Raw genomic sequence first — 23,685 nt, 5'->3', positions numbered from 1 at the left:
CGGCGGCGGCGTCTAGCCTCTTTCTCTCTTTTTCCCTTTCGTTCTTGCCTGCCGGTAGTGCGCGTCTCCACCACCCTTTCCGACGACTTTGTTCGGGGCATATTTTCTTTTTTTTCTTCTCTCCTTTTTCTCTCCGCTTCGCTCCTCTCTTCCTTTTCTTTCTTCTCTCCTTTCCCTGGAGCGTCAACATATTAAAACGGGGGAGGGTCGGGTGGCTGAGATCGGGTGCGCAATGCTGACTCTGCCTTTCCCCGCTCTATCTGTTTCTTTCTTTTTCTCCTCTTCCACGTTGTCTACTTCTTACTCTTATTCTTCTCCCGTCTCCTTGTTGTTTCTTTACATTCTTCTCCAGCGGCTTCAGCCTCGCGCGCCTCTTTGAAACTTCCGCCACTCCGTGGTCTTCTTTAGCAAGCGTTTTCCCTGTTTGCGCCGCCCAGTCGGTTAATTCCGATACAAACTGCGCCTCTCGAGGCGTGTCTTCCGTCACGCACCATCTGACTTCTCTGGGCGCCGATTATCTTCTGTGGTACGTCCATAGGAAAATTCCTCCGACTAACGACAAGTCGATAAGAATGACGTAAACACTCGTACATATACACATGCACGCACAAATACAGCGATAAATCGGAATATGACTTTTACTGGACGATAGGAAAGATGCGTTAACAGGTTCTTTGGTCCCGCGCTCCGAGCTTTTCCATTATGTTCGAACATCCAATTAAACCTTAATAAAAACTCGTCGATCGACTATGGATAATAGAGACGCATTTGAATGTAAGTTCCAGCAAGCTTTCCAATTAAGAGCCTCCTTCTTGCGCACGATTCGCCTCTGTCTCGCGCCAATTCGAAAATTATAACTTTCGATGGAACAATAAGTCCGTTTCATTGAGCCCTGTTCTGTCATGATGCCCTGATCGAGCTCGGTCGATCTACTCGGTTTAACTTTCCCGGTCGAAAGAAAGGAGCATCGCCCTTCGTCGTCCGACAATTTCGGCAAGAATGGAGAGGCGAAAGGATAAATATTCATTGACGTCTTCATCAAGACTTTTATGACTCGACGAGAAGGCGGTGACACCGAGGGCCTATGCCACCCTTCGCCAGCTGTTTCAATTTCGTCCCACGAAACACAGACCTAAATACTCTTCCACTCAAATGATAAAACTGTCATCTTTTTTCCAAAAAACATATCACGGTGCACAGTTCCCTGAAGAATAACCGTAATAAGATATAGTGAAAGAATTGTTCAAATCTTTCGAATTCTGAGATTACCTCCGACACGCACGTATCTGTTTATAATATTAATATAGCTTATACTTTGGGGTTTCTACGATTTATAGAATATTTAATTTTACAATTTTTTTTTCTTCGATTTACAACGAAAGAAAGCAACGAATCGATAACGTGACGGGACGATGAAGAAAACGCTATGCGGGCAGAAAAAGAAAAGAAAGGAGAAATCGGAGGATATAGTCGAAACGCGAGGAAGCTGCGCCGCGAACGCGGTGGCAGGGCGGAAGGCAAAAGGGGCGGCAAAATTGAAATTTCTTCGCTCGAGCGACGACGCAGCAACTCATAAAAAGTTTAAACGTTTCATTCTAGTCGGCGGGCCTTGCCGCGCGAGCCTTGCCTTTTTCCCAATATAAACTCTCTTTTCTCGCTCTCGCCCTGTCGATTGACTACCGGAGCCTTTCCACTCGCCCTGATACGACTCGGTTATACCTATAACCCTCTTCTACCTCTCCGGCTGGTTTTGCTTCGCGGAGATGCTTACGGCTGGCAACTTTCATCCCCCCTAGAGAAATTAGGAGCTTACTTTGCTCCTTTCCATCGTTGTGGCGTAGTACAGCACGCCCGCACGCACCACTTCTGCTTCTCGACCCTCCCCCCACCGGTATCGTAAAACCCGAGTTTATCCGTGTGTCGCCTCTCCGCACGCGCGACAATGACTTTCTTCGTGTCTACGATTGGATTACGCGATTCGCTCGATTAAATATTTTTCGAACGAATTAGGGTGACGCGCTGTCCTTGGAATATGATTTAAATCCTAGAGGAATGATCGTAAGATTCTATGAAAATTTCTCATTCATTCTGGCTAATGTCGTTCTGAAATGACGATCACTTTTTTCCTTTCTTAAATCAGTTAAAAATAATACAGAGACTTAATTAATTACCCAATATGTTTAAAAAATATTATAAAAAGAACAGGAGTATATTTGGACTAACAGATTATCTGTGAAGCTCGAGGGAAGTTTGTTGAATGTTATTATACATAATATAACTATTAACGTTTACCTTTTATAATAAGAAAATTGAAGATATGTATCCTCTGTATCTGATGCTAGAAATGTAAAAAATGACAACGAAGCAAATAAGTCGTTCATCTTGAATTTCTGATTCTTCTGTTACATTATCAAAGAATTGAATGTCCTTGTAGATTTGTGTTGAATTTGGACATGATTTCGAATCTTCTGTTAACAAGGCAATTACGGAAAAGTTTATGTTAACAGGATGTTTTAATTCACAATATTTTTAGCTGCAGGAAATCCGGCGGTTTTGTAAAAATATCTGAACGTCAGTGGAGGACGATCAGCCGGTAACGTTTCTCATCGGGCGGTCACTTGCGTTATCGTTTTTTCCGTTAACGAGATGCCCGTCATTCCTGAACTTGCTCCGACAGTGTACCCGCGTAACGAACTCGCGCGCAAACCATTCGCTACAAAACGGAGATGCCGACCGACAGCCGATGGCTGCTTTAAAAAAAACCCGCGTGTCCGAACAAATACTCGCGAATAGGCGGTACAATGGTAGCCGTCAGGGAACACAATACAGGAAGCTTTTTACCCAGGACCAACGCGGAGGTTGCCGCTGACACGAAACGAAATTTAATTCCCTGTCGAAAATTCGCGCGGGTTCAGCATTATAGATCCTTCCGGCCCTATCCGGATCTCTGTTCCATTCGAATCAACCCAGCTAAACGATGAATGTGCTACAGATAGTTACAAGCTTTCCACGATTCTTGCTAATTAAAATTTCTGGGCGCAACTTTTTCACGATTGCACAAAATAAATTTCTAACCGAACTCTCCGAGGAATCAAATCCCGCAAGACTTATTCCGATGGATTTAAATCTTTTCTCTACTTTTTTCTTCGTGCAACGATACATTTTCTTCTCGATTATAAAAAATAAATTTTCAATTAATTCCACGTTTCCAACGAAGAAAATAAATTATGAAAAACTAGATCGTCAAAAGTCGACTCTAATAAATTTGGATTTTTGTTTCTCTTTTTTTTTTTGTGCAACAATTCCAAGTCCAAGTGTACCGTTACTTTGGTTTAATACAAAATCACGGAGGGTATACGCTAAACACGGTTGGATCGCGGGATACTATGTAGACTGTTTGTAGATTGCTATGTATTCAATCACGAGCGGGACCGAGGGCAGCCGAGCAGGGTTGCTGATTCTTGTTTGCCGATATGCTGATGTAATTATTATATTGGCTCCATCGTAGGCGCAGCTTCTTATTATTTGCCGTATTAATGCTGGCGTCGTTCATTAGCTGGAAACCCTGTCTACATTGGGTCACACGCATGCCTGCGTGCGTGTATATAGGTGCTCTCTATTCCACGATGTATTCACCGCAGACACAGGACACAGTTTCTCGTCAATGAATCCGTGAAACCATAGGAGAACAAGAGAGAAAAGGAGGATCACGCCGAAAGAGGATGAATCGAATTGAGAGAGCGTTTCGCGGCTCAGATTGTTTCGTCGACGGCATTCTATTATGAGAGTAGGGGAGGGTGGGCGTCACGAATAAAAGAAAAAATAAAAACGGAATATACGCGGAAAAAATGGATGTTGCCTGGCTAGGCAAATATCGTTGCCACCGAACCAGCGGCTGGAGACACACGACCGATGCACGTGGAAATTATTAAGCGGCCCGCCGCCACCGCCAACGTGCCCGCTGCTCTTCGACTATCGATAAATATTGACGCTGCCCGTTACGGCAGGTATTACGGCCGCGTGCTGCCGGGATTTCGGCCGGCGTTTACGAAGATATTCTCTGAATTTTCTCGATGAAGCTTGCCCACCAAGCGAAATACCGAATCGCCTATGGAAACCGATCCGCACTTAATCGATCCCCGATTATCGTTAAATAACAATAATTTCAAACGTATACTGTGGTTATAGGAGATCTAACGTCCTGGCGACGCCATGGATAATTTCGTTAAATAGAATCACGGGCAAATATGAATTTATTATTCAAAATTTGGGTAGTATGTCGGTCATGTCATAGAGGGGTAGTAAAATCAGTCAGGAGTTAAAGCAAACACGATTTGTCAGGACACGCGAATCGATCGGAATATGAGCAGATAATAACCTGAATTACGAAGAATCTTATAATACAAAGACGATCTATTCCATATAGTACATGTAAATGACAATTTATATTTATGTCATAACTTTCCTTTCTCACCCTCCAATTTGTTAAAATTGTAATTAACATTTGTAATTTTTTATCCGTGAATAAAACAACGTTGTTACAAATCGTCATTGCGTTTGATTACACAGAATCGTAAAATATAATGCAGTATACCATCCTAAACTATCGGTCGACGCTTCTTCACGATTTAATTTACCACCTCATTATATGTATACGTCATGCATACTAGGCACCTACCCTCGTCGTAGTACACAGTGTATTCTTTTCCTTTCAATCCTCGAAACTCAAAATTACGTTACTATCACATCATTCTCTAATTTCTCAAAATTAATCCCTCGCCATTCGTGACGCCAACGTATAAATCAACTAAATTAAACTAGTCACCCTATACCTACGAATTCCTAGACATTGGCGATCGAATCGCAGCACGAGATCCTTTCGGTTGCTTATAGGTCGCGAGGGTGTCAGAGTCGATATCTTGCCGGCTCTGTGTCACAGCAGGGACGCCGGTTTCCCGAGGTGGTGTGGAAGGGTGAGAGAGGGGTAAGAGAGAGAATCGACGACGGGTAGGGTGGATAACGTCGGGGGTAGGTGCGGCTGCGGGTGTTAGGGGATGGGTACGAGCGAAGGGGGCATGATTAGCATTACACTCTGAGCCTCGATGATCAATAGTGGAAACGTCTCTCCCTTCATTCTCATTCTCTCGCTGTGTTAGCCTTATCTCCCTACCTCCTCTCGCTTACTGTCTTTCTCTCTTACTCTCACCATAGAGCCTGCTGCCTCCTCTCGCCATCGGATATGCGCGAATCTCCCACCCCCACGGAACCGTTTTCTACCACCCCCTGGTCTGTTCTACCTCCGACTTTTTCTCCGTCTCCTCCGCCCGGCTGGACGAGCTTCAGCTCCGGTGAATCGGTGAAAACTATGCACGGGTTATGACAACGAGCCATGTACGGTGTTGCGGTTGACGAGTCCCTAGGTTACATTCCTGCAAATCGTTTCATCCTTCATTTCCTATATGTCCTCCTCTGCTGCCCCTCGTCGAGGTTTCGTGCAGATTATCGGTGATACTCGATTTTCCCGCGATTTTAGATACACCAGGGCTGGTTGGAAATCTTAACAGATCTATATTTTTCTATAATATTTGCTTACGCGTTCTTTTTCCATTTCCACGTGTGCGCATCTTCTGTATTTTTGTATTTGTATTAAACGTGATAATATTTCTATGTCTATACAGTATATTAATTGCATTATCCACATACGTTCGACACGACATGAAAGAAAAATAACCTGTTATTGAGATTATTTACACGAAAGAAAAATAATCCCCCAAATACTAAAATTAATATTTCAATCTCCGAGTGTCACAATCGCACACGATAGAACAAAACATAACATCTAACTTTCAAACAGAATTCTATTACTCGACAAGATTTGATCGCGATATAAGATGGCGCTTATATTCCCGTTGCTTTCTTATACTTCCCGAGAAAACTGCAGCATCAGCCGAACCATGCGTGCGTATCTTCACCCCCCGGTATACGTATGTACGTGCTATCGTATCAGCTACATAAAAGACCGAGATTCACCCCGAGCGCGGCATCTCGAATCTATAGAGAAGTTACACCTTCGTCGGCCGGCGGCGTCCCCTCAGAACCCCCTGTCAGGGGAACCAGGGGAATGTTTTATTTGACGGTGTCAGCAACCGGGAGATATTAACCGAACAGCTCTCGCCTGCTGGAATTATGTGGGCGGTCGTGGGTGGCGCGAGATTCGACTTCCATGGAATTTCCGGAGAACGCGCCACTGTGGTGAAAGAGCAGGATGAAAAGAGACGTAGCGACGAGAAAGACGAACGTAGACGAACGGCGACAGGTCGCAATCGGGAATTTACACGAAAGCAACCTCGCTGTTCTATCGTGCTACCTCAGAAACCAGTTCTTCAGCGTCTAACTACGAATCTTCTTTTGTTCCTTACTTCGTTTGGCTACCTGGCTTCGTATCGAAAGTATTTCGCCTATAACTCGCGTCTCCGTCGCGCTTTACAGTGGAGGGTCGTCGTAAAGTTCGACAGTGTGGGCCATGATCCGTGCAAGCATCAGGGGAAGCAGAAGAGTGGTCATTTTTGGAATTGCTTTTGGGATCGTAATTCCTCGTAGCATGGACTCTTGCAAAGGAGATAAGAAAGCTTGGACCCTTCTGGGCCAGAGGTATCAAGCATCAAACGAGAAGTCTCAAAATCTTCAAGGTGCACGCGAAGAGTGGCGTTTGGAAGAGTACGCACGAAAAAGTTTCACTATGGTAATATCGAGTACCAAGATAAGGGAAGGGTTATCGAACAGGATCGACGAATGAAGATTCTTTCATCTTAGTAACAGTTTGTTCAGGATACTACTTGAACGAGCGTGCAGAAAACGTACTCTGTCATATATTTATTATTCTATTAGCGATCCAACGTGCCGGTTTGGCTGGACAAAAGGAAACGTTTGGAAAAGAAGAAGTAGAGGACGAAGATGAAGAAAAAGAGAGAACAGAGAGCGGAGCTAGTCCGCGGCCGAGGAAGGTTCGCCCGAGTATCTCAGCAAGCGAAGAAAAGGATCCGCTCAGACCGATACCGAGTCAAGCAGTCGAGCTTGTTGACTTTGGCTAAATATTGGATGGCAACTGCAAATATTCGCCTCTGAACTATGCTCGTACCCCGTACAGTGCACCCTCTACGCGAGTTCAGATCACTGTGCTCGACAAGAATCGGTGAAGCTGACCAATGTTAGAACTCGACCAAAGGAAAAGCACTTTGCATTCTAAATCGAGCCACTCGAAACACTTTTCGCGTACGTAAGTGTACACACATCGTAAACTTGAGAATCGAGCTACGTACGAGAACGAGATGGATTTCGATTTTCTACCTTCGAATATACCATCTTTTTGTCCGATGAGTTGTCGAATGACAGCCAATAATTGTGCCAGATAATTACTGCGGCAAAAGATCGAATCCCTTCCGATCATTCTCCTTTTCTATTTCTGTCGTTTTCTTTCTCTACCCTCCCAGCCGCTCGTTTCTTCTCCCGCTTTGACAATTTCTTTCATCGAATCTCTTTTCGGTTCATTTGACGGGGTGACCTTTTTTCGCGCCTGCCGCACAAAGTGTCGATCCATCGTTGTCCTAATGGCTGGCAGGCCACTCGTCCTTATTGCAGACTTAATTACTGGCTGAATCCAGAAAGTTATAATGGCCAACAAGGAGTACCTCGAGGACCCCGGCCCCTTTCAACTCGGCCGCACAAATCACCGTCGAAATAAAATTTTCTTAGTCGAACGATATTTCAAGTGACGCCGTTCCGTTGCTCTACGATTTAATCTGCGAAATCTAGCTTCGATTCTCGTTGCCTTAACTACAGCTGAGAGCAACAGTACTCGTTTCTATGTTTGTTGTATCAATAATTTTCCATTTTCCAATTGAAATATCGTAATACCTTTATGGATCTTTATATTTTGCATATTTTTACGTCGAAATTTATACAAAGAAGATAATTAGCGAAAGAAATTTTATCGCAAAACTTCCTTTACATCGATAGACATCTGCATAAATTAAAATGCTAGTAAAGAAAATAAAAATAACAAGGGGAGATAAAAGCCGATAATTCAAAAAATTTGATTCCATGCAAGAAGCCTTTACCCTGCAGCAGCTTATCGTGCGTGTGATGTACTTTCCGAGAGATACGTTTACGTGCGACAACGTAACGTGAAACGACAGAATTCGAAAGGCGCGTTTTACCCCAGCAGAGTATGCTGTTCGAATCGAAAATCGGTCCACGAGGGGTAAAGGAGTCGGTGAACGATAGAGGAAGAACAGGGGCCAGAAACGGCGAGCCTAAACAATATCTTGCGGCAATGTAAGGAGCGTCTATTGGGCCATTACCGACGGTGGCTGACCATTTTGGCCATTTGGCTTGGACAGTGCTACGTCAGCGCTCCCGATTCTCTCTCTTGTTCTCCGCCTATTTCCCCTTTCCTCCCTCGTAGATTTCGACTCTTACCCCACCATTTTCGTAGTGTCCCTTTCATGCACCCTGCATTGTTAGCAAGGAATAATTCTTTTACAGGTCAACCTGGAAAATTCGCAAATTCGAAATTCCAAAGTAACTGAGAAAGAAACAGAATAGAGAAATTACTCCTAGGCAATTTCATCTTTTTTCTTTGTTTTTTGCTTCTTTTTTCTATCGGAGATACAATGCCATGTTTCAGGTTTTTGATTCGATGACGTTTTAATAAGAACGAATGGGAAATGGATACGGAAATTGCGTTCCATTCTCCGGCGAAGTTTCGATGATCGCGCTACTCGATCTCTCCATAAAGATCGCACGCATGCGTATCTATATTTTCCACGAAGGAAAGAAACAGCCAAGTTCGAAGATCCTGAAACGGCGATAGAGCCACGATGATATACGACCGGCGATAAAACGGAGACATTGAAAGGCCACGATCGATCTCGTTTCGTTTCTTGGTCCACCATTCTTCCAGCGTTCTCCCTTTCCTGCGACCCACCTTCCACAATGAATCGCGCGATTCATCGATCCACCAACTGAACTTGATCGAGATTTTACAGGGCTTTCTCCGTTGCGAATCTCTCTTACAAGCTACTCTTCGATACAGTTTGAATCGAAAATCCGTCAAAATTTCCTGTTACCTTTTCTACATCGATCGCAGAAGAGAGAAGAATAGAAAAAAGGAAGAGAGAAAATTGTGAAAGTTGAACATTGCATTAACAATCGTCTGGTAGATCGATTTTCTTCTCTAGCGACCATAGAGGAAAATTTCTCGAAATTCGTTACACTGCCAGCGACGTTTAGCTCCCCTCCCCAAGTACAAACCAAGAATCATCCAGCGATCTTCAGTCAGAAAGACATATTCCAAGTTTCTCGAATAACATTCAAAGCGTAAGACAAAATGCTCGCGGGAGGAAGTCGTTTTCCTTCCCCCGTTGCTGGTTTCACCACCTCGCTATTGCTCTCTGTTTCTTTCCGCTCAAGGTAACGAAGCTCCTTTCTCCTCCTCTCTTATTCCAGATCCAATTCTCAGCTGTTACCTCTCTCTTCTCCCGGTTTCATCGTGCTTTCAACCCCCGAGTAAGCCGCACTCTTCGGCAAGCGAAACATTGCGCGAAATAACGTTAAATATTTACTTTCGAGACGATTGTTCCCGTTGGTACGACGATAAACATCATTATGTAATGTATATAAAGCGACGAACGCGGGCCAAGACGTCGACAGAGATATGCTCGTACACCAACGCCATCGCCGACGTTGAAACTTTTCCATGCGTTTTTGAAGGATTGACCTTGCGTTTCACACAGAGACGATACCAGGATCCATCCATCTGGACTGTCCGACCGAGGATCGAGTCGCATCGCTCATCCATATGTGGGTTTTCCTTCGATTCGATCGATCTTTGCGACGAGATGTTTCTGTTCTTCAGAAGTAGCAGTTTAAACGTGTCTTCGACAGCAGCATTTATATGAATGGATTATAGAATTGAGAATAATTGATATGGAAATAAAGAAGAATTTGGAATTACCGAGGTGTCTGTACGATAATCAGATTATACTTAGAGTATAAGTGAGATATCTTCATCTAATATTATACAATTAGCTTGCGGATTTTTACGCGTTTTATGGAGAATTCAAATTTCAAGAAATATTAATGCGAAATGCATAGAATGCGTATATCTGAAAGTGTTTAAAATATCCAAAGTAGAACGCTATACGTGTTACAACGATGTGGGCGAAAGCAATTTCTGTCTAGGTTTTCGTGTTCATAAAAATATGAATTTGCACAAATATCCACCGATCTATCTGCGATTATTACCTTCCCTCGATAAGCATAAAATAAATATTGCATTTCATAAAACAAATATCGCATAAATGGTGAACGTTTCTAACTCGTTATGTTGCAACGATGTTAAACGCGTTTTATGAGTATGTACATATTTTTACAACAATTTTATCACGCCATACAAATCTGCATTATAAGATTTTGATACAAAAATAACGATTAAAAGTAAATTTGAAATTATACGATCTTAAGAACAAATGAATGAAAGATATGTAACGAGAAAAGGAAGGCAGAAGTTCGTTGACCGAGTGGGAAATCACAAAATTTCTACTGCCGTTGAAACTATTCGAGATTTGCTTGTTAGCGAGTCGAAGAAGATATCCATCATTAATTGGATAACAGTTAGCGGTACTCATGACGAAGCTGTGTCGCGAAACGCAAACTGAATGGTCCGCGGACAATTTATCAAAGAAGGGCTGATATTACTTCGTAAAATCCCTGGGGGTTGGCAAAGGGTCGTCGTACAGTCCTTGATGGCGACGCAATCGCCACTATCCTTTCGAGATCGTCGTTAATTATTTCTCACTTTTCGTCTAGCATCGTACTCGAGGAAAAGAAGGGCCCATACACCACTTGTCGTTCATTGTGTACAGTGTATACGCGACGATTATTTCTCATGTATTGTTAGTCTCGGTGTGTACGGAGACTCTCGAGTCAATTTCGAACTTAATATACCGCCAACCCTCTAATTAAACATTCGAATCATTGCAAAACTGTACTCACAACCATCCATGCCGATAATTGAAGAAGAAACAGAGAACGTTCTTTGTTGGTCTCTTACCTGGAACAAAAGGAAAATGGAATATGAATTAGTTCAAGCGTACATTTTTATTTGTTTAAATGTCTGTTTAAACGAATGTCGCTGTTCGTAAATATGAGAACACTTATTGTTCTCGTATAAAACGCGATAATTGACACGAATTACTAAATTGCAAATATACTGTAAAAATTTGTAAATTAATCCCTTCAGCTAAACTCCATTGAGAAAAGATCGAAACGAACTAGGAAACTTCGAAAAATTTGTAATCGAAATTTAACTTCTGCGTAATCATTTACAGTATGCATGGAACTAGATAAGTAGAAATAAATGTGATTAAATATTTAATAATACAAATATCAAAATTGCTCAGGACAATGATCGACCGCAACGAATATACATATATCTATAAGAGACCAAATTTTATTTTATTATACATAATTGATACAGGAATTAATTCAATATTTGACATACGAATTCATCGCAGTTCAATATTTCAACGACAATAGTAATTTTTAACGATTTTAAGGATCTGTTGAGTATTCTTAAATATAGCTCATTTTTCTGTAAATGCCTTTAGACTTATGAACAAGAGTGTATTCGAAGAAAAATCGAAATTCGTTCTTAATTAACGAGACTCTCTAGATTGGTTCTAAGGTTAACGAGGCTTATACAAGCGGCATGATAAACAGTATCAAAGGGAGGAACTTTCTAGGGGTATATATTGGACGATATCGTGCGTGACAGGTACTTTTGTGTCGCACTGGCCAAGAGTACAAGCGGCAGGACCCGATAAGTGGCTCTATCAATCCATTCGGTCAGATAAGAATTTCACCATTGATCGCCGTTTCCCCGTATCTCCCTCTCGGTCGTGGACGTTCGTTCCGCTGCGATTAATGGACACCCATCAGCGCCTCGGACGGCCATCAATCACGATTCCCGAAACACTCGGACTCGCTAATCGGCGATTTTGTATTTTCACAGTGTCGAATTGTTTCCATCGTTAACGTCGACACGCTTTGTTCGCTGTTGTCGTCGTAAAAATACGTCGAAGGAATAATTAGCGCACAGTACGAATAAATCGTACCAAGCACCAGCTGATAACTAATTTTTCCAAGATTTAAATATCGGTTATTATATATAGAGAAATCAATTCGATCGCATTAAAAACCTTTTACAACTCTATTAATTTAAAATTCTATTGATGCTAATTTTGCTTTCATTTCGATAAACAAAGAGACTTTTAACGCATTAAAAAACTCTTTAGCAGGAACTAATTTAGGATTGAAACGAGAAGTCATGCATATAAATAATAGCTTTCATATTTTTCTCAAACTTACAAAATTTTATAGAATTCTATTAATCAGCTGTGGACTTCGTATGGTTATTGTTGCAAATTAGCAGAGAATACTTTGTATGGTTTTAATTGTTATACATATTTCACAAACTTTACACCGCACGTCTGACTCGTTCGACGTTCAAGACGATAAGAAGGTATAACAGAGTTGTAACGACGACCCCTGGCACGCCGCGGCCGTTACGACACAATACATAACAACGTTTGGCTTATGGCAACCCAACAGGTGTCGCGATGATATCAATTTAGCGTCTACTCTAACCAATATAATTGATAAAAACTCCTAACGCTATCCGAAAATCTAAGGCATTAAATCCCAACATTCTTATTACCAATTATAATTTTCTAATTATAAATTTAACTTGAGGTTAAAAGGAGCCTGGTTAAAACGAATTTCAAAACCAACGATATCGTTCCTTCTCTCAAATAAATAATACCATTCTTGTTTTATTTGACTATGATCGACGAAGAGGAAAAAGATATCACAGTACTTTCCGAGGGGGTTGAAGAGCCGAACGTCACGGCAGTGCAGTATGTTACTAAATGATCCAACCCGCAGCCATAATCCACCCCCGACGACTCCTCTAAGCGTCTCGGCCACGTAGCTACACCTCGATCCCCGAATTTCCCATGTTCCATCGGTGGGAATACGCAATTTAATACCCAACCAATTACATATACGAAATCTTGTTAGCCTCGGTTATACGGCCGGGGATACCGGTTCGTGGATTCGAGGGGGAGGGGGGTTGGTTGCAAGGGAGCTGCCGAGAAGCCTGACACCCGAGGCATTCTTCCGAGGATACCTAGAACGCGAAGACGAAGGTAGAACGAGGAAGAGAGAAGGGATTGAACGACTCAAGAGGAAGAGGAAGAAGCTTCAAAAGGGTGGGGCGGTCGTAGAAACAGGCAGGCATACAAACTTGTTCAATTATGATCCTCGATTACAACTATAAAATGCGATATTGTTCTAACCGCCACACCCTAACGCTTTTCATTCGCCTTGCCGTCACACTGCTACCCTTATGTACCTTCGCCTGGCGTATACTCCATCTCTCTCCCCCCTCCCCTACATGCTGGTTCCCTCGTTTCGGCTTCTTCAGACCCGAATATTCCTATTCTGAAATATACGCCTTCGCCGTATTAAACGGCGAGCTTGATTGGCGCGTCACCGTTGCTCACGTATCGATTTATCGGAGAGGGAGAGGAATTTATATCCTTTCCCGTTGCCTCAGGCGGATGTAATGGACGGTGGAAATTCTCTGCAGGTGGATTTAATTTAATACAGAACCGGTCGTCGTCGGTTGTTTTATTCCTACTCGCGCTTCTCTTTCTCTCCCTTCAGGGATCGTTCGCCTTTTTACAACGGCTTACAGATTTCGAGTCCTTCATATTGAAAATGAGGAAAGAAAGCGGAAGGAACAATGGAACCTACGGACCTGTGGTTTCAAGTATCCGTGGTCCGGAAAATATTATCACCACTTGGTGGGCTAAGATCACTCGAAGCGAATAGTTGATCCCTTTGAAAACACATTGCAATCGTTGGGGAAATTAATGGTGAAATTTAGGAAAGATTTGAGGAAGTTGCCTTCTTATAGGGTTAGCGCACTATTAATAACCTGCGTATGCATCGTTTCTTATTGGGTAACTTGATGATCATTTTTCTGGAAAATTTGTCTGTTAGCAGCGTGTCAGAAAACTGTCCAAGTCTTATCGAATATATAGTATACAAAATATAACAGAAGAAATTTGTCAAATACACTGCACCACCGTTGCATTTCATCCCTCTCATATCATGGACATTACATTATTATATTTTTATTGAATTGTTTTATTATTCGTTTTATCCACGATGAAACTTGAAACCTATCACCACGGATTCGGGAGCTTCGTTGTATATTCTTTTCGTACGAATTTAACAATGCATAACACGGTTAAGAAGACGCTGGTCGAACAAAGATCAGCAGGACAAATTCGAAGATTGTAAGAAGCAACCCGATGGGAATAATCGACGTCAAGTCGGCCACCTAAACGAAATTATAGTCGTTCCATGCGAGGGACGAAAGTGGCACAGAAGGTGTACCCCGGAACGAGTTTCAACGGCGAGGATTACGAAACACCTTGAAACAGTTCCCAAGGGTTTCCTAGGCGAACGGGACCAATCTTGTACGGACGTCACGGCTGGCCAATAAACGCGAAAATCACTAAGCTAACTACTTTGGGCCAGCGAGGCTTGTCCTGTTCTCCCTTCAAACTCTCTCCCGCCAACCCTTTCGGCTTGATGTTCCTTACACGAGATTTCCCGCTCGTCGCAACTCCATAGAATCGTTCCGCATGTACGGGATACATCCTCCAGCCGGATTTCGTGCGCATTTAATTAAGCTGAGAGCGTCGCTACGATCGCAATGACCTTACGATTCTCGAGGCGAGTTTGCTCCCAGAATGCCTCCGATTGGATTGTGTCTGGTTATTTCGTGATTCTCCAAAAGACGCCCTTACAATCTCGTCGTTTCTTCTTTCTTGACCTCCATCGACCAACGATACCAATAGATATCATAGAGACGAGAGAATTTCTTATTACAGTTTGTTCGGTTTCATCTTAATATTCGATGCTAAACCGAAGATAAAAAAGAAACACGTTAGCTTGAAGAATCGTGGTGAAAGGATTCGTCGAGGAATCGTGACGTAAAAAATATTGCAACCAGATGGCCAGTAAAAGTTTGAAGCAGCGGAGCCATGGTTCTTGCCTGGCTGCGAAAGTAGATCGGCAAACAAAGTTATTTATTAGCGTAATACCTCGCGAAACTTTCTTCGGAGCTCGCTTTGTGTATCTTCGATTCCTCGGCTAGACTGTTTCTTCTCCTAACATCCACAATACAACACTCGCGTTACATCATAACGAAAAGGAAAAAGTAAAGCGAAAAAAATACAAACTAAAAGATAAGCATATTTCTCGCAGAACTGAGTCCAGAAACGATTTTCCGTCAGCACCGGCTCCTCGCGGCCATTCTTCCTCCAAGCTAAAACCAGGCAGGAAACGATTCTCCCTATCCCATCGTTTCGTCGTGGCTTCCTGCCGCGCAACGCTTACGAGCGTTTAATGCATCTGGTGTATAAGTGGCCCCTATAACAAGGATCAACAAGCGTGCCGGAGAAATCCGCGCCTTACGGAATACATCAGCCGCCGTATTTACATTCGCGTTCACGCTGTAATAGCGGGCGCGATGATGCCTCTTCCCTTTACCTCTTGGCCCACCTCTATTCGTTCGCCTTTCGCGAATGTACACTCGTAATTCCATGATGTTTGTTTCCACCGTTGGCTTTCAGTGCAACCCTCTCCTCGGTAGGGGGTAGCTCGGTCCACCTTCAACTCGCTTCCTGTTTCTCCCTCCGTCCCCTTACTTCTGCTTCCTCTGTTCGCTCAATGCCTCCTCGCGTTCCTCTTATATTCGCTACGTTTCCACCCTGCCTCCCCCTCTCATCCTTCTCTTATACACGTTTTCCTGTTTCCACTGACTCGCGTCTCTGTTTCCTGAACGATACCCCGTAAGCTGCAAGTAAACTCTCTCCCAGCGGCGGCGAGAGAGAACAGCCCCGCGGGCAATCGCGTGGCCTGTTTAACTAGCCTTTTAATTAGAAACGCTTAAAAATTCACCGGTGCCACGAAATACATCCGGTCGCCTCAAAATTGTGCGTAGCTGCAACCCTGTCGAGAACCCAGGGCGGCTACGGCTTTTCTTTTGTTGCGTTGTGCTCCCATTGTACGGACAGGCCCGCCTAATATTTACCGCCTAGGCACTGGGGGGTGCGCCACCCCAGCGGCACCCTCGCCGGCGCTGGCTCCGGGCACTCGCAACGAAGATACCGCTGGTGTTTCGCGATGAACGATCGAAATCCAATTCCTACGCGTGTCTATCATATTCGAAGCGTTATAGTCGGGAATGAAGTATTTTCGTTAGCTGTTGACGAACAGTTTGCGATTTGTTTGACAGTTGCTTGCCTCTCGTTCGCGAACAAGTTCGTGAAGTATAATTTTCTAAGGCGTTTACATGGAAACTCGGAAATATATCGCGAGATTCTCATAAAATAGTTTCACGAATTAGAAAATTATCCTTTTATTAAAATTATTATTAAAATTATTATAAATTATTTACAAGCATTATAATTATAGAATTTTCTCTAACGAGTAGCATGCACCAATTTATCAATACCTCATATACCTAGTGATTTTATAATTATTTAAGGAAAGGACTATGGAAGAATATACAAATTATAGGACTAACGAAAGGATCATGGATCAACTCGATAGAAATACACTCTCCTTTTAATCATCCACGTTCCATAACAAATTTCACAAATTAACTTCTAGTATACGTGAAATGGACAAGGGTGAAGCAATTTGAATTCTCATAATATTTGAGCGACGACGCGTACGTAAATAAATTTTATTTTAATTGCAGGACGTAACTGATGGTCATTTTTGTTGTATCAAAGAGTGGCGTATGAAATTAGGAAAACTGTGAATGATCGAGATCGAAGAGAAAAAGGTTGCTGAGGGGTATTACGATACACGAAGAGAACAATAGCGCTTGGTAAATTAATAATTAGGTTCATTACGAAAGAATTCAACTTTGTGATGTTGTAGGTGATATTATGTACGTGGTCTGTGCACCCTGGGCGAAAGTACGTGAAAAATTCTATCTCATTTGATACCCTCCGCCGTTGCATTAACAAACGTATAATAATGCACCGACCGCGGTGTTCTACCGTGCATTTGCACGACCGTTTGCACCGACTTCCGCTCGCCCTTCCAGTGTGCCTCTCTTCCTCTTTTCCAAGTTTGGATGGACCACGCTCGTTTCTCGTTTGGCGAAAGAGAAAATATTGAATACAATATGGGCCGCGGCGCGGTATTATTTACACACGCAGGCTTGGATTTTTTCCAAAAAAAACTCGCACAAAGAGTCGGATTTAATTCGTTTTCGGCGGAGAATATTCATTCGCCGCGAACGGAGCGTATGCGCGGCAGGTAAAGTGAGGTATAGGGAGAAAAAAAAAAAAGAGAAAAGGAATGCACATGCATACACGTATGGAGAAACAAAAAGAAAGCTGCATCTGTTCGGGTCGTGTATTATACGCGCGCCTGCTAGGCAGCCAATAGAATACGATAACAACGTGCTCCCCGTAAGGAGCCTACGCGAATTTTCGCTCCGGATTTCGCGATACTCTGACCCTTGAATCCTCTTTGCCCGAGGAATTAACGCGAAGCGGGCGCGCGCGCAGTTTGCGCGAATTTACAGACTATTTAAACGGATTTACCTTTTATTTCGTGATTTATCCAAGGAAATTCACGGTGAAACAGTGGGACGAGAGTACATACACTGTCGTGCGTAAGTATCCGGAGATTTTGGTCCGTTTCCACGAACGGTATTTGAATTTGACCAAAGTGGACAAATTAATGAAAAATTAGCAATTACACGCTGCGTTTACTATAATCTTTTCTGCGAAATCAGCAGATTATACATTGAAATCAGCTATTATACGATGTGGCAATAATATATTATTTACTGTTTCTTAGTAATCGTAAGAAAAAGAGAACCAAAACCTTTTGACGTATCTCCGACCGTTGCTTGGATTGATAATTGAGAAACTTGAAAGATCTGAAGACAAAGAAAACAACCTGTCAAGTAACATTCTATAAAATAGTTTTATAGTTTTGACGATTATGCACGCCAGTCTTATTATCCCGTACTGCTTTCTAAAAATGAATTTAACCATGCTTAGTATAATACATATTCCGATTACATAACATACTATCAGATGATTGCAAGAAATAAAATCATTACAATTGAATTTCATAACTTTGTCATTAAAAATACACCTCACCTAAAATAAGTAAATGTCCGGTTTTACTTTTGAACGGGGTAAATGCATACAAGCAACCGACACCCCATTCGTAGCACCGAAAGATAACCATCGATCCACTCAACCGAGTGTTTCCTCGACGTCCACGAAAATCTTCTCGGGCGGAAAACTGCAACGGAGAATGAAAGTCGCTGGAACGAAATTCTTCCGGCTCCGTGAGCCTGTCCCGCGAGAGGATTCCCGTGCAATATTGGATTTATTCAAGCCTACGGGCGAAGTTGCGCCCTAAATAAAAAGGGTTGTCGGCCGTAGGCCTGGTGGAAAGCTTCCTTATATCCCGCGCGGTGAAACTTTTCTCGCCGGGACATCGCGACGTCGCCGGGGCAAAAATACCCAGAGACATTATTAAATACGATTATCCCCCTCTTTTGAGCGAAGGAGGGAAAAATAGGGGTGACGGGACGAGGAAGTCGCGTTCGAGGAATAAGACGGTGCGCAACAGTGATAGAGGAGAAAAGAAAGGAAGGAAGAAAAAAAAGGCCGGAAAAGGGGTAAGTGAAAAAGTGGGCGTGGTGGACGAGTCAGGCGAGTAAAAGTAAAAAGTTAGGGTGATGGTATGCGACTTCTGGAGGCAACGAGGAGTGGGATGCAGTTCGAAAGGGTAGCAAAAGAGGCGAAGAGAGCGGGGGTTGGGGTGGCGAAAGAGGAGGACGTTAGGTTGAGCCGGGCTCAGCCGGTCGAGCCTGACTCGGCTCTCAAACTTTGATACGATTAAGACGGAACGAATTAATCTTCATCCCCGCGAACGCCGTCTGCTAGCAGCCACAGGGATAGAGAGAGGTGGCGAAGAAATTTTTTTAAAAAAAAGGGGTGAGCGATCGTAAAAGTAAGAGAGAGAGAGAGAGAGAGAGGGAGGGAGAGAGAGAGATAAGTAGAGAGAAGTCCGTTGGACGGAGCAACCGGGTGTCGAGGACCGAGGGGTCGCCTTTGCCGGAACCCTCTTCACTTTCTGGCGAGAAGGTGACGTTAATTAGAAAAGCGCGACGAGATTTCTGACTTCCGAGCTGGACCACGATCGGTTCCCGCCTCCTTGTCTCTTGGCTTCACTCCGAGGGTTGACCCTTCGGGATTTCGAACGAGAAAGATGGATATTCGAAGCATATTCCCCCCTTCGATTGTAAACTGATCTGCCATGTATCTGGTCCTATGTGAATTTAAAATAATAAGTCACCCTCTGTCAATCTCCTATTTGATATACTCTAATGTTTCAGGGATCTTGCCTTTTAGTTTCCTCTTTTAATTAATTGATCGTAATTCTGTAGGAATAACAATGGTAAAATTGTTGGAACTCTGAGAGAATTTCGAGAACACGATGTACGCCAATGCACTGCGAAGATTAAACAAACGCTTGTCGCTGCCGCACGAAGGGATAGTTCGAACTACGAAAGGCATGGTCAGCAGCGGTCTACCGGTCGTTTTTAATCCCATTGTGAACATGGCTTAATCGAGAAACCATTACCCTGGTTTGCTGCGCGAGCTAGACTGTCTGGAAGGGTAGGGCCCTCTTATAGTGGAAAGGGTGGGTATGTGTTTCCGTGTGGATCAAGCCTCGAACCTATAGAGAGAATGAATTGCTGCTCTTTGTCCTTTCTTCCTCTTGTTTCTCCATTCGTCAAAGAAAATCGGTATGGAAAAATTGTCCATCGAAAAACATTATTCCCTACTCGATCCTACATCGCTCCTGCTATAATTTTTCCATAAAGCTACTTGCATTTCGTAACAGTACGCGTTAGATATATCAGAATCTCCGACAGGAATACAAAAATATTAACGTTCCAAGAAGATATTGAATATAAAAGATATACGTGTATTTACTGTAATTACGTTTTATACCACGCCAATTCTGTACTAATTGTGCGAATTGTTTTATTAAAATATACAAACACAGAGATATTTAGAAATCGAAGCAGCGTTACTTACAATGCGTAATTCACTAAAATAATACAAAGTAATAGTATCCTCTGAATAATATAAAAGAATATTTTCAAATAAAAATCTTCTTTTTAGGAAAATTCGTGCAAATGGAATCGATCGTTAATTTTCAGAAAGAAAGTAATATAAAAATCCAGACGAAATCGCGATCAAACTCCTCGCCAATTTTATTTTACGTTGCCTACGAATTAAGCAATCACTGCTAATCTCGCACTCTCGAATTCCCTGAGCACAACCAAAGACGAGGGCATAGAAATTTTCCCTCGACAGGCAGGAAAAGACCTTCAACCCGCAAGTAGCCTCTAACTAAGCACCAGTGCACCCTGTCGCGTTTTCCCTCAGCATTTGCCACTGGTCAGGAATTCGCCCGTGGTCGCTCACGGCGAAAAGTCAGACAGAAACGTTGTCCAGGGTGGGAGTGGTTTTGCTGATCGGATGGTATTTAGCAATAAAGTTCGATTCCCCAGGTCCGGCCCGGAGAAAGAAGCAGTCCCTGATTTCGTCGGGGTTGCGAAAATTACAGCTCCCGGAGCGGTCGATCCGCCCGCACGTCCACTGACGTGCAAGTGGCCGTGTTTAAGCTCACCACCGTGTATCGGTAGAGGTGTGAGGCTTGTTCCACGACTGCAAGGGTCGCTTGGAAAAAGGGGATGGTCGGAGGAGAGAGACTGGAGCGGTCACCGAGGTGATCCAGCTGCGGGAGCGGAGATCTACGAGGTGGAATGACAAAAAGACCACGGCTCGCGGGATTGTCGGCCATTCTATGGTACACGGTGCAGAACTGAAATCGTCTCGAATGGCTCGAGAAGGATAGCTTCAACTGATCGACTGCGATACTTTTTCGTGGTCGTTTGAATTTCTTTTCTTTCGAAATGAGACACTTGGTACAGGTGCAATTAATTGCTATATATAAAGTGTTGAAAAGAAAATTACAATTATTATGTTCGAACGGAAGAGGAAATGTTTGAGCCCTTGATATTTCCTCTTCAAGATTTATTTTTGAACCTTACGGAATAATAAGTGTTTTGTTATAACTGTTTCGAATCGTCAATTACAGCGTAAGTAATTTATTTCAAGAAAAATAAAATTCTTCTAAATTCTTATTATGGAAATTTCGAGTGCGAAAGGCATGAGATCGTATTATTGGCTTTTAGATAAATAATTTTGTCACAAGGGACTAGCGACGTCAGAATCGTCTGACAATGAAAGCTTTGGATTCTGTCTTGAAACGAAGTCACTCTGGAACGAAGCTCGCGTCTCTATTTACACAATCGGTTCCCCGGTGATCGAACGACGGGTCCGTCGAGCAGAAGGAAAAGTATGGAATATTTAGCGTTCAGTGAGCTATAAAAGCAATTATATGGGAGCCATTGTTTGTCGGGAGTGCGCCTCCGCGATACGGGGGTGAACAGAGTCGAGATGACGGTAGAGGTTCGAGAGGGTGAGGTCCGACCAGAGGTAGGAAGCATCAGACCAATGAAAATCAGAAGTACGGAGCAATAAATACGACCGAGTCAATTCACCCCCCTCCTCCCTTTCTCCATTTAGTCCTACAGATCGACCCTGAAAACCCAGCGCGAATCTCCATTCAGTTCGAACGCAACCTTCTTCTTTCCCTTCGTCAACCATCCGGTTCGCTTCATTCTTGCCACCGTATTTCCCACTATCTTCCTTTGACTCGTCACTTTGTCGGAAATTGTCGTTCTCGAAATAAATCGATCCAAACGAACTCGAAGCTGGGACACCAAGTTTTCGAAGAAATCACATTCTTTTATTGTTCCAGTCTTTTAGAAAATTTGAACAAATTCTGACATGCTTATTCGAATCTTCGTTGCATTATACTACCAATTTTTAATTTTTAAGTCAAACGTTTAAAAGATATTTCTGGAAGAATAAGAGTTCGCTTTAATGAAATTTACGTCGCTCCAGGTGATTTAATTGCAAACGCATCGAAATATTGTAAATCAAATTTCCAAGCAAGAAAAATACCAGATGAAAATGATGGCGGAGAAAGATGAAGAGAGAAATCAGTCTGAAAAGTACGGAGTGCAACCAGCTGTTAGAGAAGAAGAACAAGACTTGGTAGAAGAAAAGAGAAGAGAAGGACGTGAAAACAGGGTGTCGGAGGACCATTCTAATATAAATGTCCCCGGCCGAAAACCGGAGCGGAGACATTCGCTAATTAAAAAACTTGAAAAATTAATACACATTTCTCTCGGTGCTCGGGGGGTTGTGTTACTCCTCGTTTAATCCTTGGTATCTGATCGGCCATCTGTTTCCAGCCATCTCGAACCTGGCACTGCTGCCAGTTTTCATCCTCTCGTTCCACCAGCTTTCAAATTACTTCTTGTACACGCCAAGGGTTTCTTCGATGCTGCTTCTAATCACGAGCCGTTTACGATAAACTTTCTAATTAACACGAACTAAGACAAGAAAGAACTTTCGTTGTTCTATTAAATCAAGGATTACGAACGAAACGTCCTGTGTTTCAGAAACACGTATCCTGGCGAAAACGATGCACCGTATAGGAGGGTTCACGTAAACGAGGATCGTGATTTTCAAGCTATCACATTGGCACAAAAGCGGAACAAAGACCGGAAAAGCAGAGGCAGCGAAGATATCCCTCGATAAACGGGCCAAGGAGGGCTGCAACGAGAAAGGGTTGACGCGACTCTCGATGCTGGCAAGGGAGAGACAACCATGAAGAGACCGATTTGTCTCGTAAAGGGGTGAAAGGAGTCAGTCGAACTCCTGCTGGGAGCCTATCGTTATCAACAATTCAATAGTGTTTAACTTATTTATGTGCCGTTAAATGCCGAGACTAATTAGATGGCGGCATAAAGATCCGAGGTAGTACCCTCGGCGGGCCCTCTTCTCCAAGTGGTTCGGCGCAGCGCCTTGTGGGGTGTAACGTGCAGCAGCAGCAGCAGCAGCCGCAAAGAGGGCAGAGAGGGTTGGAACGAAGGTTACGGAGGTTAGAGGAGGCTTCCATAACCATCCGGAGACAGACAATAGCAAAGAATGAGCCAGAGTCTCTCTTGAATAGGCCTCAAGACACTGAACGCTATAATGCGAAAGACTCCATTGTGACGCGGGCAGTTAAGTGCTCCTGTCTGGTCTCCGAAACGAAGTGGGCTACGTTCTCTGTCTCGTTTCACCGCCTTGCCTTTTAACCGGTGTTCCTTTTGCTCGTCGCATCGTCACCTCCTGCTCGATTCCAGTAACTCGATGATTCGAGCCCGGGATATGAAGGAGAACTGCAGGTGTTCGATCAGAATCAATCCACCAAGAATTCTCTTCTGATCGTGTCACTCTTATTTTCCTGAGATAATTCTATCGTAGAGAAGTTCGAGCTCTCGCTTTCTTCCTTGAATTTCTAGCGAAT

The 23,685-nt window shown here is 43.2% G+C and overlaps 1 protein-coding gene across 22 annotated transcripts in view; it reads right to left on the bottom strand.

Annotated features, from left to right (window-relative positions):
• Window positions 1-23,685, bottom strand: part of FoxP (forkhead box transcription factor P) — a 245,191-nt gene that overhangs the window by 56,144 nt on the left and 165,362 nt on the right. The window contains exon 1 of one of the 22 annotated variants that reach the window (XM_069125052.1): window positions 11,056-11,076. The exons of the other annotated variants lie outside the window; for them this stretch is intronic. Within the exon in view, the coding sequence (XP_068981153.1) occupies window positions 11,056-11,061 (6 nt within the window). The 5' untranslated portion in view covers window positions 11,062-11,076. Of the gene's footprint in view, window positions 1-11,055; window positions 11,077-23,685 lie in introns of those variants that run through there. 22 annotated transcript variants of the gene reach the window in all.

The sequence above is a fragment of the Bombus flavifrons genome, chromosome 12 (assembly GCF_040668555.2).
Source record: "Bombus flavifrons isolate JBK064 chromosome 12, iyBomFlav1_principal, whole genome shotgun sequence".
Classification (NCBI taxonomy): Eukaryota; Metazoa; Arthropoda; class Insecta; order Hymenoptera; family Apidae; genus Bombus; species Bombus flavifrons.
This window is presented reverse-complemented; position numbering and strand designations above follow the sequence as displayed.